General features: G+C 35.3%; 1 protein-coding gene across 1 annotated transcript in view; it reads right to left on the bottom strand.

Moving 5' to 3' along the window:
- Positions 1–16,496, bottom strand: part of TM9SF2 (transmembrane 9 superfamily member 2) — a 76,798-nt gene that overhangs the window by 25,379 nt on the left and 34,923 nt on the right. Inside the window, exons 5-9 of the mRNA XM_001376903.5 lie at positions 7,687–7,816; positions 6,457–6,581; positions 5,505–5,616; positions 2,326–2,405; positions 1,623–1,731 (exon numbers count right to left, since the gene is read on the bottom strand). Coding sequence (XP_001376940.2) covers positions 1,623–1,731; positions 2,326–2,405; positions 5,505–5,616; positions 6,457–6,581; positions 7,687–7,816 — 556 coding nt within the window. The remainder of the gene's footprint in view (positions 1–1,622; positions 1,732–2,325; positions 2,406–5,504; positions 5,617–6,456; positions 6,582–7,686; positions 7,817–16,496) is intronic.

The raw sequence follows: 16,496 nt of genomic DNA, 5'->3' as shown, positions 1-16,496 counted from the left end.
GCACAATGCGCATTTGAAGAGTCGCTCTAAGCAAATGGTGGTCTGTCCAGCATTCAGCTCCTCTCATGGCTCTGGTGATCTTTACATCCTGGATGTCTCGCCGGTGTACAATGATGTAGTCAATGAGATGCCACTGTTTTGATCTTGGGTGCATCCACGTTGTTTCATATTTATTCGCCATTCTGAACACAGTGTTTGTGGTGGTGAGCTCGAACTCTGAGCATTTGCTGAGTAGCAGTAGGTCGTTGTTCATTTTGCCCACGCTGTGTTTGCCGAGCATTCCTTTCCATCTTTCATGGTCCTGGTCAATACGGGCGTTGAAGTCTCCCAGTAGTATCAGCTTGTCATTTGTGGGCACTGGGTGTAGAACAGCACTCAGGTCAGAGTAGAACTGCTCAATGATCTCTTCTGTGCTGGTCAGTGTTGGGGCATATGCGCTGATGATTGTAGCATACCGATCTTTGCTGAGAGGCAAACGGATCTTCATGAGCCTCTCGCTGATGCCACAGGCAAGTCTGGCAGCTGTTTGAGCAAACTGGTCTTGATAGCCAGGCCAACACCATGGATTCTGTCTTCACTTTGTGGCTCTACCTTTCCAGAAGAAGGTGTATCCAGTGGTGGGTTCGCTGAGTGATCCCTCTTCTGGTAAGCGTGTTTCGTTTAAGGCTGCGATGTCAATGTTATATCGCGCCAGTTCTTTACTGATAGAGCTGTTCTTCTCTCAGGTCTTGGGGTATTCTCTCTATCAAGTAATGTCCTGATGTTCCATGCTCCTAGTAGGAGTTTCTTTGTATTTTTTCTTTGATTTCGACCTCTTAAAGGGGATGACCCGCCAGCCGCTGTGTGCTGACCTGGTGTTTGTAGGGCAGGCAATGTTTGGGACACCTTTTCTAGTCCCCTCCCTTGATTAGGGTGAGCAGTGCTGTCCTAGAGAGGGCTGCTCAGTCGCCCAGGATGCTGCCGAACGTCCCTGCTGCCCACAGGGCCAAGCGATTACTGGTCCGTGGGCCGCCTACGTGCAGGATGGTGACTACAACTGCAGGTGGTCACCTCCACCCCATACACCCCTGTGAAAAAATCTACAACCTACTAAATGGAGATGATGAAGAAGACAGAAATAAGCATAAGGGTCAAAGGTGTAAAAACAAAAGTCAAGAACATATTTTAAAAGAATATCAAAGATGGTCTATGAAATTAATTTTGTCAGTTCAGACTCAGGAAAAGAAAAACTTGTGTGTATACATATATATGTATAATGTATAAAGCACATTCTTTAAGTGAAAATAAATGAAAAAGTATGGGACATACTTGGTGTGCACCAAAAGAAAAGCAAACTACAAATTTGAAATTAAAACTGCTTTGCGTGTCTATTTTCACTAAAAAATATAGGGCCTAGAAATTGACAAAGTTGATGATACAGGGATTTAAAGAAAAGTAAAGCTGTGATTGCTTCAAATAACTTTTTCTACTATAAACTAATGTAATAGCATCTATCTAGAAATTTTTTAAAAGATAGTGAGGGCTTTGAAATGCTTGGCACCACGAAAGACATACAAATATATGTTTATTTGAAGAAAAAATCAATCAAGTCTATATAGGTAGTAGTATAATGTTTTACTCACAGTTGAATCCATCTGATTATATCTTGCAATATCTTTATGAAGAGTTCTTAACATAATCATGGCTACCATTCCGGATAAGAAGAGAACAATCACCAGGGAATTCATTATGCTACAAGAAGAATTAGTATTTTAATTATCATATCTCTGAAACTGGTTACTTTTCATAATATTGAAACAGGGTTGTGAGGAAACCATTACATGTTAGAGGTAGACCTTAAACTCAGGTCTCCCTGGTTTTAAGGCACATTCTCTATCTTCCTTTAAGTGAAAGGTTCTTAAATCTTTTTTGGTGTCATGGGCTCCTTTAGTATAGTCAAACCTATCAACCACTTCCCAGAATAATGTTTTAAAATGCAAAAACCAAAACATATAGGATTACAAAGGAAACTAATATTGAAGTACAATTATCAATATATTTTTAAAAACCAAATCCACAGGACTTCCCCCTACCCTCCCTACACACCTGAAATTAGATGCCAGGTTAAAAATCCCTGCATAAGTATAAAGGAGGGAACAAAATAGAGAAAGGAAGTGACTATCTGCAATAAAGGAAGCGTTTTGAAGATTAGACAAAACAAATTTAATAGTGGAAAGTCATAAATTGGGAAATAGAAGAGGAAAAGAAATACATTATAGGATTAAAGAATGACACGAGCAAAGGCTGAAACTAGCAAGAAATAAGGATACACAACTGTTCTCTCACCTAAACCACTGAATATGGGTATGAGGCATGGATTCCAAAATATAGTCCCATCTGGAGGCCCATCTAATTTGTTTTTCTTCCTGAGGGAAAAGATAAAATATAAGTAGCTTGGAGCAAAAGTACATTAAGAAAATTGCAGGGGGCAGCTGGGTGGCTCAGTGGATTGAGAGTCAGGCCTAGAGATGGGAGCTCCTAGGTTCAAAACTGACCTCAGACACTTCCCAGCTGTGTGACCCTGGGCAAGTCACTTGACCCCCATTGCCTAGCCCTTACCACTCTTCTGCCATGGAGCCAATACACAGTATAGACTCCAAGTAGGAGGGAGGGAGGGAGGGAGGGAGGAGGGGAGGGAGGGAGGGAGGGAGAGAGGGAGGGAGGGAGGGAGGGAGGAAGGGAGGAAGGGAGGAAGGGAGGAAGGGAGGAAGGGAGGAAGGGAGGAAGGAAGGAAAGAAGGAAGGAAGGAAGGAAGGAAGGAAGGAAGGAAGGAAGGAAGGAAGGAAGGAAGAAAATTGCAAAACAATGTTCAAGGAAAGATACAAAGCAAATAGAATGACAAATCATCAAAGCACATACAAGTTATTACATGTCATAGTGGCAAAAATGATGGAAACGGGTTCAAATTTTACTTATTACAGTTTTAGCTACATAGCCAAAGGCAGGTCACTTAACCTCCCCAATCCTCAGTTTCTTCATCTGTATAGTGAATGGGGATGCTACTACTTGCAGAATATAATTTTTCTGACTCAAAGAAAGGTGCTTATGAATTGCTGTAGCAGATAAATCTTTCATCTTGCAGCCAATGTAGGGGGAAATCTCTCTGCCCTTTGCTAGCTAATCTAGTCCAGATGATAAACTTAGTCTGTTTTTATATATAATTGAAACTTTTTTAACATGGTGGGAAGAACCTTCCAGAATTAACACTGTTTTGGCATTTTCAAGAATCTAAAGTCACTTCCATGCCATAAGGAAGCACTAGAGTAGCACTTTTGTGGAAAAGTAACCACAATATAAGCCATGTTCAATGAAAAATGAAAAATTGAATTTTGGAGCTGGAAAGGTTAGTCCCCGTGAGGAACAAAGGGAAGAATCAAGTCCCCTCCTTTATGCCAGGAACTATGTGAAGTACTTTTCAATATCTTACTTGATGTTGACAGAAACCTTGTTGAGAAAACTGAGGCAGACAGGAATTAAGTGACTTGCCTAGAGTCACACAGCTACTACATTTCAGAGGTTGAATTTGAATTTGAACTCAGGTCTTCCTGACTCCAGGGTTAGGGCTTTGTTCACACTGTGACTTAGCCACCTCTATTACACAATAGGAAACTAAAGTTCAGATGGGTTCAGATTTGGCAAAAATCACACAGGTAGTTAAGTAACAGAATAAAGATTAGAACCAGGTCTTCTACTACCCAGTCTTTGCTTCCTTCTTATATAAATGCTATAGAAAAGATAAAAAAATAAAAATCATTTGTAATAGTTTCCAGGAAAAGTTTCTTCTGAATGAGGATTTTAACATTTGAAAAGTAGTCTTTAAACATCTATAACTAATTTTGTGTATGTTCAGGCTATATGAACTATGAAGGTCTGCTAATCTTCATAAAACTCAACTTTAACAAAACAAAATTATCACTGCTTTCTGCAACAAAATAATGCTACAAATTGATGTTAAAATGCTTCACTGCTAGAATAGTACACAAACTAGATCAGTGACGGTGAACCTATGGCACTCCCCAACTCCCAGAGTTCATTACTAGAAAGACAGAGGGACTCGGGTAGAAGTACTCCCCTCCCCTTCTCCACTATGCCTGACATTTTTTCACATCCCCTGCCCCTCTGCCCAGCAGCCAAGGGAGAACACAGGGGTAAGATAAGCAACTCACAGGTCAGAGCTGGAGAAGGGTAGGGCACCTGGGCCACTCCTCTCCCCCCTCTACACTTGTTGAGGATATTCATTTCACCCACCTCTCTGGCTAGCAGCTAGGAGTACTTCCTCCCTCCCCTGTGTAGGGTAAAGGATATGGGGTGGGGGAGAGGCATATCCAGCCTGGGAGGAGGGGGGGGTTTGAGGGTGGGGTCCTGTAATGGTAGAAATTTTTAGCTTCTGGGAGAGGTTATAATATTGAACAATGGCCGCCAAGGAATTTACTTATGAAATTCCTAAAATGAAACACTCAAGTCAGAATGGAGTTTATGGAGGTTTAATCACAATGGGAATAGGGAAAGGAGAGGGAAAGAAGGAGAGAAGAGAAAAGGGAAAGGGGCTACTCAACCTCTGACCAAGGCAGAGTGAGTTCTAGGCCCAAAGGGCCAAGGTGGAAAGAATCAGTCCTTAACTCACGTGACCGATCTGAAGGAAAGCTGTCTGCGGGCGTCCTCTCCCTCCAAGCTCCTAACACCAACTCCTCCCTAGCTCTCTCCATAGGAAGTGAGCGAATTCCAGAGGCTGTTCCTTACCTCACTTCCTGTGTCTCACAAGTGCCAATGGTTGGCTCTAGCTTAGCTTAGGACAGCCCAGGTGGGCAGTTGGTTATTTCTGATTTGTCATTGACTAGCACATGCCCGTGTAGTGTGGGTGTGCACAATTTTTGGGTGCTATACCAAGATGGAGACTTTTAAAATTCACAGTCCTTCACTCGGTCCCTAAAAGGTTCATCATCACTGAACTAGACCTACTAAACTATACTAATTAGTAGAACTTGAACTGTAATAATTGTGCAAGTTAGAAAATTTTTGAGTTAAATTCCCTCAGGTTTAAATGAACATCAATTTCCTAGAACTTTTTTTTTTAAAATTAAAACCTTCTGTCTTGGAATCAATACTGTGTATTGGTTCCAAGGCAGAAGAGTGGTAAGGGCTAGGTAATGGGGGTCAAGTGACTTGCCCAGGGTCACACAACTGGGAAGTGTCTGAGGTCAGATTTGAACCTAGGACCTCCTGTCTCTAGGCCTGACTCTCAATCCACTGAGCTACCAAGCTGCCCCTGCTAGCACCTCTTGAACAAACTTGAACAAAACTCAGAGTACAGAGTAATTGTAAACTAAAATTACTTGACATTTTGAAAAATCATTTATCGATTCTTAATAGTTTTGTTATTTGCAAAAGTCAAGTATTATTAGTTTAGAATAATTTTAAAATGAGAATTCAAAGTAAAATTTTATATTATACTAAAGAGTACTCACTACAAAATTAATTGTATAAGTATAGGAAATTTTGATCTCCCCATTAGCCTTATTGTTTATGTCCATTGGGGGTCCAGAACAATCAGGTTTCTCTGTTTGTGTATGTCTGAAACTGTAAGAAGAAATAGACATTTAAGCAAAATGTTAGAAAAAGTGAATCTTAAGGAATGTGATCAGTTAAGTTAATAGATTTTATGTGTATTTTATAATGTTAATAAACATCACATTATTTAAGTCACCTTCAATAGTACAAATATATTTTCATGTAGTCATAAAAGCCAATTAAAATAGATAACTATGCAATATAAATACTCTAACAAAATTAAGGACATAATTTAGATATGAATACATTTGAATAGCACCAAACTTATAAGAAATGTTGCATCCCCCCCCCTAAAATTAGCTAATTTCTTGTCATGACATACCTTTCTTTAATAATAACAGCAGGAGATAAAGAATTAATTTTGGAGAAGACAGTGAGATTAGCATGGAAAATACTTTAAATTCATATTTTATCAAATGATTTCAAAAGTGATCAAATGCCTTCAAATATTAAATGTTAACTCAAAAACATCATGAAATATTCTTTTAATATATCCTCAAATATTAGAGTGTGAACATTAGAGGTTCTAAAAAATTAAGGCTATTCTCTTAAAAATGGATATAGTTATCAACAGTCTCTATTCCAAAATGGGAAAGGGAAAAACACTCAAAGCTTCCTGATGAAAACAACAACCATGGGCTCCTCTCCTATCCAGGCTCTACAATTTTCAGTACCATAGAACTTTTTTAAAAGTGTGTATGATTCATAAATATTCAAAACACAACATGAAACCAAGATAAAGAAACTTTCAGCTCAGGTCATTTTAAAAAGCTAAATTATCAATCCAAAACAGAATGAAGCACATTTAATCCACTTAATTTTATCTATTTCAATTAATTATATGATTACCTTTTGGGCTCAAGTTTAGCAGCCACTAATCTTGCTCCCATGGCTCCACTTTCAACAATATGATAGTATATCTTGATGTCAACATGGTTGAAGATGTAAAATGTATCTTTCTCATGGAAATCAGACTGTGGGAAAGAAAACAGAAGTTAATGGAAGAAAACCAAGTCTGGAATAATCTAAAAATAATTAAAACAGATCATAACAAGACTACCAGTCAAGATTAAAAGCAATCTTTCCCCAACATTTAACAAGAGGAATGTCCAGGCTCTAAACCCAAAAGTTTTCTCAATTGGATTTGAGGGAGAGACAATGTATGCTTTCTTTTAGGTGTCAAATCTTAATATAAAAGGCACAATTTGTAGATAAAAAAAAACATGAAAAAGTCCAACTATTCACTCAAGACACAATATTAACAGAATGACTTTTAAAAGAAAAATATCCAACTTTATGTACAATTAAGTATATGTGGTATATCAGTCTAGTTATTCAAGTATTCATAATTAACAAGGCCATTAATGTTTCTTGTTTCAAAAATAAAACTTGTATCAATGTTTAAACTATACCTATTAACAAGTGAATTAAACTAAAACTTATTAAATTTTTAAACCTATCATCCTTGCTGAATAATATTCAACATAAGAAATAACTTCTCCTGCTCAACCTTTTTATAATCATAAAGTACACATTATAAAGAAAAGAGTAAAAAATAAAATCAAAAAGTTTGACCCATAATGAAATCCTTGGGACTGATTTCATGACTAACTTAGAATGAAACTTTTTGGAATAGAGCCATGGGAGTTTTGGACAGGTTTTACAGTAAGATTCTAGTACATTTTAATCTAAAGTTAACATAGTGAATGGGAGGTCCTAGGTTCAAATCAAGCTTCAGACTCTTCCCAGTTGTGTGACCCTAGGCAGGTCACTTAACCCCCACCCTTGTCTAGCCCTTACCTCTCTTTTGCCTTGGAACCAATATATAGTATTGATTCTAAGATGCAAGGTTAGGGTTTTTTAGAAAAATGAAATGAAATAAAGTTAACATAATGCCTCAATAACCTGGTCAGTTCTAAATTAATTCTAAGGTACAATTTTAATTAATTTTGAATGGTGGATAAATATTAAGTAAAGCTCCAAGATTTCATTTAATCACACAAAATCTATGCTGAAAGGCTTTTTTTGGGGGGGAGGGGTAAATTTAGGAAAGCAACATTTAACATATTAAAAACTTACATTGATAACACAAGCATCTTTTGCATGACCTTTATCTGTAATATAACAGCCAATTGGAAATCCAGGATTGCAGTACCTCTGTCCATCTTCAACATCATAGCACCACGTTACAGGCATGTTATCTACTATCCTATATACACATACACACACATAGAAACATAAATTAAAACAAGACTCCAAAAGAAGTAACCACTATCTATAATAAAAAGCTATTTACTGAAAACAATTACTTCACAAAGACAAAACTTAGTTTTTAAATTAAACTTAATCTTAAAACATAGTTTTACTTAGCTTTAATTCAATTATCTATAAATTGTCAAATTTGGAAACGACACTAAGCTGAAAGGGTTTGTTAAGGCACTAGATAACTGAATCACACTTCAAAAAGTTCTTGACTCTTTAACAGGCAAGAAGAATTGGCCATATTTATAAGAAAAATAGAATATGGATAGGGGGCAGCTAGGTAGCTCAGTGGATTGAGAGCCAGGCCTAAAGTCTTCAGGAAGTCTTGGGTTCAAATCTGGCCTCAGACACTTCCTAGCTTTTGACCCTGAGCAAGTCATTTAACCCCCATTGCCTAGCCCCTACCACTCTTCTGCCTTAGAACCAATATACAGTATTGATTCCAAGACGGAAGGTAAGGATTAAAAAAAAAAAAGAATATGGATAAATAAATGTAAAATCCTTACATGCAAATCTAAAAAAAAGTCAATCATATAACTGCAGGATGGCTAAAGTTTGACTAGTCAACCATTTACATGAAAAGGACATGGGAGCCATAGCTGACTACAACAATACAGCAGCCAAAAAGGCAAATGCAGCCAACCTGCATTAAGAGAAATATCCAGAACAAGATAAGTAACAGTCCTCCTGACTTCTACCATGGTCAGACCAAAAGGAGAAAGGATATTTCCAAAAATGAAGCTTATCTGATACAGGAGAGTAACCAAGGCAGTATAAAAACTAGAAACCATGTCATGTAAGAAGCTGAAGGATGTGTATAGCCTGAAGTCAGTCAGTGATTAAACATTTACAATTTGTCAGATAATGTGTTCAGTGCTGGGAACACAATGAAAGGCAAAAAGAGCCCCTGCACTCAATGAATACACATTCAAATGGTTAAGACATGTAGTAATTAAATAGATACAGTATAGAGGAAGATAATCTGAGTTTTCAATTTTTTGTAAGGTTGTCAAGTAGAATATAAGCTTCCAGAGGTACTACGCTTTTTTGTCTTTGTGTCCATAGTGCCTTGCACAAAGTAGTGGTTGAATAAATGTCTACTGAAATGTCATTATGAAAGGGAGATTAGACTTGTTTCACTTAGTCTAGAAGTCAGAACTGGTTAAATCGGAGAGAAGCTGCAAAATTACAGATTTTAGCTTTAAAACTTGCATTAGATTGAAGCTGTCCAAAGTGAAAATGGACAGCCTTGAGAGTTAGTGGGTTCCCCACTGCTAGAGGTCTTTAAATGGAACACTGATGATTACTTGTCAAGTGTAGAAAAGATTCCTATTCAGGTTAGAGTTGGACTATGTGACCTCTTAGGCCCTTTACAACTCTAAGATACTATAATTCCTAATAAATGGATTCTAGAAACCCATATCTGAATTAAACCTGATGATATTTAATAATCCATGTCCAATTACTACAATTTTATTAACTTATTATTCAGTCAATAAACTGGTTTAATTTGTCTTTGTCTTTAAGATGTATACACAATAGAAAATGATTTGATAAGAAGACTGCAAAACATTTGCAATATAGCTGATGATCTCCCAATATTTCTACCAATATAGTAAGTAGTCTGGAAGCCTGAAACCTATTTTCCTTTGGCAAAATATCCAGGCCCTGAGGAACAACCCAGAGAATAGGAAAAAAAGAAAGACTTTTTGTCACTCAAATAATTCAATAATAGAAACAGCTGCTGAAGAAGGGTATAACAACAGGGTGCGAAACTTAAGGTCAGGGTCAAGAAGAAAGTACAAATTACAGGATTATAATACTGTGCGTTTCTAAGCAGTGTTTCTTGGAAGAAATGCTGCTTTGAACTAGAGAATCAAATCTCTCAAAGACCTTTAAAATTCCTGAGGTTGTCAGTACCACTGCAGAGATACATATCCTATTTAAAGAATTAAAGACTAGGAGGAAAAAAGTGGTTTAAAGAGTTCTATGGCAGTGGAAAAACAGAACCTAAAACCCTAGCTTGCAGTTTCCTATAGTCAAGTTACTAAAAATGTTAGCTGTATTATGACCACATTAATTCACTCCAGGGCATGTTTTATTTGTTAATTAATGTATGCCTCCAGTGGTGAAATTATGACTCTGTACTCACCCCTAGGTATATATTAATGAACTAATAAAACATGTCTCGTCACATTTAAATGCTATGTAATGATGCAGATTGTACCAAATTTTAGAATCACCTGTACTATTCAGTTGCTTATAATTGCAAACAGCAGGCTGGAGGTCTATGGTCATGCTATAAAGTATCTAGAAGCACAATGTCAAGGTTATGTAAATTAAGAAGCTCAAGACTTTCTAAAATAGTTCCTGAGAGGCCAAAAAAATTGGTTATTAATTGCTTTAATTTTTTTTTAAGGAATGAAGTATAGTGTCAATAACAGATATTTTTCTTTAACACTTAGAAATCAGTCCTACTATTACATTATTTATACTAGCTATATACTATTATAGATAAAGCACAATGGAAAAATTAAGATGCTGTATATATGAAATATGAGTCAGCAGCAATTTAATTGTTGATCTTAAAGCCATACCTTAAGTTTATTATCTAAGCTAATAAATTCATTTTGAGATGAAGCCTTAAACTCAGGAGCCTTCTCCAGATAACTACCTAAATGAAATAAATGTATAAGGAGCCCTTATTAGATAAAAAATTTTAATTAATAGAAAGTTTGAGAGACTGGTAATATTTTACTTGATTCAGTAGAGCAAAATCTAGCCTAAAAGAATATCCGAAAAGGTTTCTGACTTGCAATTTTTAAATAGACAAGCAAGATTCCTTGATATGGATAAGCAAAGACTGTATCAGTGTTCAGTGAAAACTGGTTAAGTACAAACTAAAATCTAATTAGGTTCTGTTTTACATGTCAAAGAAGTCTTTTAAAAACATCCTGATCAATTCCTAAAGACATCAAAGAGGAAAAAAGAGACATCTACAAAAATATTTATAGAGAATCTTTATAGTAGCAAATTGAAAACTATGGGGATATACATTAATTGGGGAATGGTTAAACAAGTTTTAATATATTATTGTTGTAGAATCCTATTGTGCTATGAGAAAAACAAAGGGGATAATTTCAGAAAAACTGAGAAGACCTATATGAACTGATTAAAAGCTTAGTGAGCAGAATCAGGAGGACAGTGTACACAGTAATAAATCAACTGCGAAAGACTTAGCAACTCTGATCAATACAATGATTTACAATTATTTCAAAAGATTCATGATGGAAAAGGTTATTCCCTTCTGGACAAAGAACTGATGGACTCTGAGTGCAGACTGAAGCATTTTTTCCCTTTTATTTTTCTTGCTTCCCCTTATTCACAACATGGCTAATATGGAAATATTTTTCATAACTTCATATGTATAATAGGTTTTGTTTTTTCTTATCTTTTCAATGGGCAAAAAAGGAGATTGAAGAAGGAAATTTGGAACTGAAAGTAAAATTAAAAAAAATTTTTTTAATTCTTTTTGATGGGGTATCTAATCAACTGGGAAACAGTTGATAAAACCATGGCATATGAATATAATGACATTATTGCATCCTAAAAAATGACAAAAAGGATTATTTCAGATAAACCTGGAAAGATTGATATATAGCTGATACAAAGTGAAGTAAACTGAACAATTTATATTACAACACTTAAGACTTAACTCTTCCTCTATTAAAATGTAAGCTCCTTAAAGAGTAGGAATTATCTTTTTTGTTTGCATTTGTATTCTTAGTGATTAGCAACTAATAAATACTTTTAACTATTATTACAATGACCAACCATGATATCAGTGGAACAACAATGAAGGATGCTCACATTTCTTGAGTCAAGGCCACACTGGAATTGTTTTGCTTGACTACACTTATTTGTTACAAGAGTTTTCTATTTGTTTTTTATTGTGGAGGGGTTGGGGAAGTGGAGAGAGAAAATAAATGCTAGTTAACTGAAAAAAAAATTTTTAATATACTGATCAATGCTTTTCTGATAAGGGATGGACATATGCTTAACAAAAATGTTTGCCACTTACACAAAGGTTGTTTTGGAATGAGTCTTTCAGATACTTTTTATTTGCACGTGCCACTGTACTGGTTGCGATGATTGTTGGAATAATGCATCTATGAAACTAAACAGTACCTTCAAAGCTCTCAAGCTGCTTTTTTATACACATATACACACAAAAAAGTTATTTTGATATTAACATTACTTCAGTGATCTTATGTGGTTGTGATTCATGGAATACTATTATCTTCGAAGAATCAAAAATGTCATTAATTCAAAGAGCAATGAAGAGATAAATCAGATATAAGGAGACTATTGCTTGTGGTTACCTATCAGCAATAACTTTCATACAATAAATAGTATAAAAGATTCATATGAATAACCTATTTTATTAGTGTAGTAACACCTTCCACCATCTCAACTCATCCATGACTTAAGACCTTAAAGTTTCCTAACCATCAGAGAAATGACTTGTCAACTAAAAAGTGTCAGAAGTGGGAATTGAAACCAGGTCCTTGATTCCACATACAGTAGTCTAGCACTATACCATGCTACTTCCTGATATAAAACCACTTAAAAGATATATGGCCAGACAAAGGAAATGAGCTTCTACTGAGGTCCTAGTTCTGAAGGGTGTCACTCATCAGGAACTATCAATTAAACAAGTTACTACTTCACACTAACCTTCATTTTCCTACTCTGTAAACACAGGGATTAGAAAAGATTATCACTAAGATTCCTTTCAGTATTAAGGTTCTCTAATTTTGTGGTTCTATGATTGTTATCAAATTACAGATACTTTGATCATTATTATACTACATACGTGTGTGTGTGTGAAAGAAAATAAGGCCACAAATTAAGAAGCTAGAGGAAAATAAAAAGCTAACCCATTGAAAAGCAGAATTAAAGGAATTCAAATATCCAATGATAAAGCCACTAGAAATTTTCAGTAAAAAAAATTGTATATTTTCAACTATTCAAAAGGCAGATTTTATTCATGTGAATATTTGTCAGGAATGTTTTATATGATAAGTAGTACAATTATATCACAAAGTTTCTTAAAAGCATTTTTAAAAATTATCCCATGAGACACCAATGCATTGCTGGTGGAGTTGTGAATTGATCCAACTATTTTGGAGGGCAATTTGGAATTATACCCAAAGGGCTTTAAAAGACTGACTGCGCTTTGATCCAGCCATACCACTGTTGGGTTTGTACCCCAAAGAGAGAAGGAAAAATGTCTGTACAAAAAATATTTATAGTCATACTTTTTATAATAGCAAAAAATTGGAAAACGAGGGAGTGTCCATCGATTGGGGAATGGCTGAACAAATTATGGTACGAGGGTGATGGAATACTACTGTGCTGAAAGGAATGATGAACTGGAGCAATTCCATATGAACTGGAAAGACATCCAGGAACTGATGCAGAGTGAAAGGAGAACCAGGAGAACAATGTACACAGAGACTGATACATTATGGCACAATCCAATGTAATGGACTTCTCTACTAGCAGCAATGCAATGATCCAGGACAATTCTGAGGAACTTATAAGAAAGAATGCTATCTACACCCAAAGAAAGAACTGTGGGAATAGAAAAGCAGAAGAAAAACATGATTGATCATGTAGTTTAGTGGGGATATAATTGGGGTTTTGGCTTTAAAACATCACTCTATTGTAAATATGAACAATATGGAAATAGGTTTTGAACAATGATACATGTATAATGACCAAATGGAATTGCTTGTCAGCTCCAGGAGGGGGGAGGAAAAAGGGGGTGGGAAAGAAGACGAATCATGCAACCATGGAAAAATATTCTAAATATATTAATTTTTAAAAATTATCCAATGAGTATCTATTCTTCATTAATAAATAATGAGAATAATCAAGAGTTGGAATAAATTGGGTGTCCATTAAATGAAGAATGGCTGAAAAAAACAGGCATAGGAATGAAACAGATTATTATTGTATTTTAAGAAAAGACAAATAGGATGGCTCTGGAGAAATCTGAGATGACTTGAATGAACTGAAGCACAGGGAAATTATCAGAATCAGGAGAATAATTTACACAATGATCACAATAATATAAGGAAAATAACTCTGTAAGGTTTTAGGACTGTTGTCAATACAGAATTGCTTCATGATTTCACAAGACTAATGACAGAACAAGTCTTCCACCTCTTGGTAGAGAGATGATAGACTAGAAGTACAGAAGGACATATGAACTGGTTAATGTCCTGTTTGATTACAATTCTTTGTTACAAAGGAAAGTTTCTGTGGGGTTTGAGGGTGGTAGGGTACTGATGGACAGTGAAAGAGATGTCCCTCCCCAAAAGAAGATAATTGAGTATGACATTACAAATATACAAAAACACATACAGACAAAAACAAAAAAAAGTTAAGAAGGAAACAGAAATATAGAAATTTTGTTATTACCTTGGTAAATTAAATATAAACTTCATTTAAAAACAAAAAAAATCAGGTCATAGTTTCATGTACAACCTCTTATCTTCTTTGTATATTGAAATGTTTACTGATGAGTAATCTCATTGAAATATGTTTAAATAGTTAGTTGCATTTGCTAAGTAATCTACTGGTACTATCAATAATTCATAAAATCATGATTATCCCAAAAGGTAATCTTAGCACCAAAAAAAATAGTTCTACATTTATATTAAAATCCTACAGTATGGGGCAACTAGGCAGTTCTGTGGATTGAGAGCCAGGTCTAGAGATGGGAAGTCTTAGGTTTAAATCTGGCCTTAGATAACTTCCTACATGTGTGACCCTTTGCAAGTCACTGAATCCCCATGCCTACCTAGCCTTTACCACTCTTCTGCCATGGAATCAATAGAGTTTTGATTCTAAGACAGAAGATAAGGGTTTTTTAAAAAAACCTACATTATGTTCTTTCTGTCTCCAGAAGATACAGAATACCCATGCATTTCTCTATAAATTCATCTATGTCCTCTTATAATATAATAAAAATCTGTTGAAATTTGGCAAAAATAATTTCTATCATAACACAAAGTAACTAATTCAACAACTTTAGATAACACAAATCACTATTCTTCAAAGGCATATTATAAAGAGCTTTGGGGAATGAAGTCCTTTCTCTCCAAAATAAAGACAATATATGAAAATTAAAATTTCTAATTCTCATATTACATGTTTAGCTAGATCTAGCTGTAGTTTAAAAGTAGGCAGGAAAATTCTAAAGTCTGAGACAATAATAAAATGACTAATCACTAACAACTATTTTTCTAGATAGGACACACTCTAGATACAGCTAATTCCCATTTCCCCAGAACAACACATTTTGAAGTTTCAGCAGATATCAAGGTTACTATTAAAAAAAACAACAACAACAATAAACTAACAACTTCATAAGCATTAAAGGGTTTTGAATTTTTTTAAAATTATTTGTAATCTTACAGCAATTCTCTATTGGCAAATAAATGATATGTATACGTATATACACACATACACATAAGAAAGGAGCTATAAAATTAAGATAGATGGCCCCCCTTTCCTTAAACTTACATTCTACTTAAAGTACTTTGACAGATACACACTATAAAAGTTAAATATCTACAATTTCACTGGCAGGGGTACTTCTCATACCGATGCAGATGTAACCCCTTTGCTACTTAGAAACAATAAATGCCAAGCCAGAAGGAACCTCGTAGGCCTTCAAGTTAAATTCTCTCATTTTATAAATGAGAAAACTGAGGTTAAGGATGGTTTAAGTGACTTTGATTTAACGCATCATATGGGGAGTACCAGAAACAGAGGTAGGATGTGAATTCAGGTCCTCTGACTCTAAGGCCAATGCTTTTTCTCCTGTACCATTCTCTTACCCTTCTTTGTAAATGTAAATTTAAACATTTAGTTTAAGATGTGGTTGTGAAACAAAAGACTTCTTGGAAATAGCATGAGAGAATTTAGATTTGGGTATGTTCTTTAATAATAACTAATGATAAATGTATAGGGTCTAGAAAGAATATGAGCAGAAATTTAGGACTGAAATGGTCAGGGTACTTTTATAAAATAGGGGAAAACAATGGGACTCAGAAAAGAGCAGTTCAAGAAGCACAAAGAGAACCAGATTATTAGGGTAGTTTAAAAGAGTAAGGAGGGAATATACAGAGTTGAAGGCAATAAAAATGATGAAAAAAGGAGGTTGAAAAGAATCATAAAACAATTCGAAGAACAAATAGACTGCAAGGAACCCCGCTACTAATGGGGAAGGTCTTCTCCATCAAAGTATCATTATAGGGTGAAGAGAACAAAGATTTTATTCCTGATTTAGTCACTGTACTAATCACTTCAGTTTCTTTCTCTATTTGCAAGTGCCACAAATATTATAGTATATTAGTAATATGTTTATATAATGACTTCCTAGACTTATAAGCTATCAGGTGGGGAAGGATTCTTATACAAGCTATTTATTTTTATTTTTTTACAAAAGATAATCTTTTATTTTTAAAATGCTGATTTGTTAGACACAACAGACTGTTTCTGTTCACTCAGAGTTTAATTGGTACATTAAGTCACCATGTCTTTGAGATATT

Source organism: Monodelphis domestica, chromosome 8 (genome assembly GCF_027887165.1).
Source record: "Monodelphis domestica isolate mMonDom1 chromosome 8, mMonDom1.pri, whole genome shotgun sequence".
Taxonomy (NCBI): Eukaryota; Metazoa; Chordata; class Mammalia; order Didelphimorphia; family Didelphidae; genus Monodelphis; species Monodelphis domestica.
Note: the sequence above shows the minus strand (reverse complement) of the source record. Positions and strands in the feature narration are given on the sequence as shown.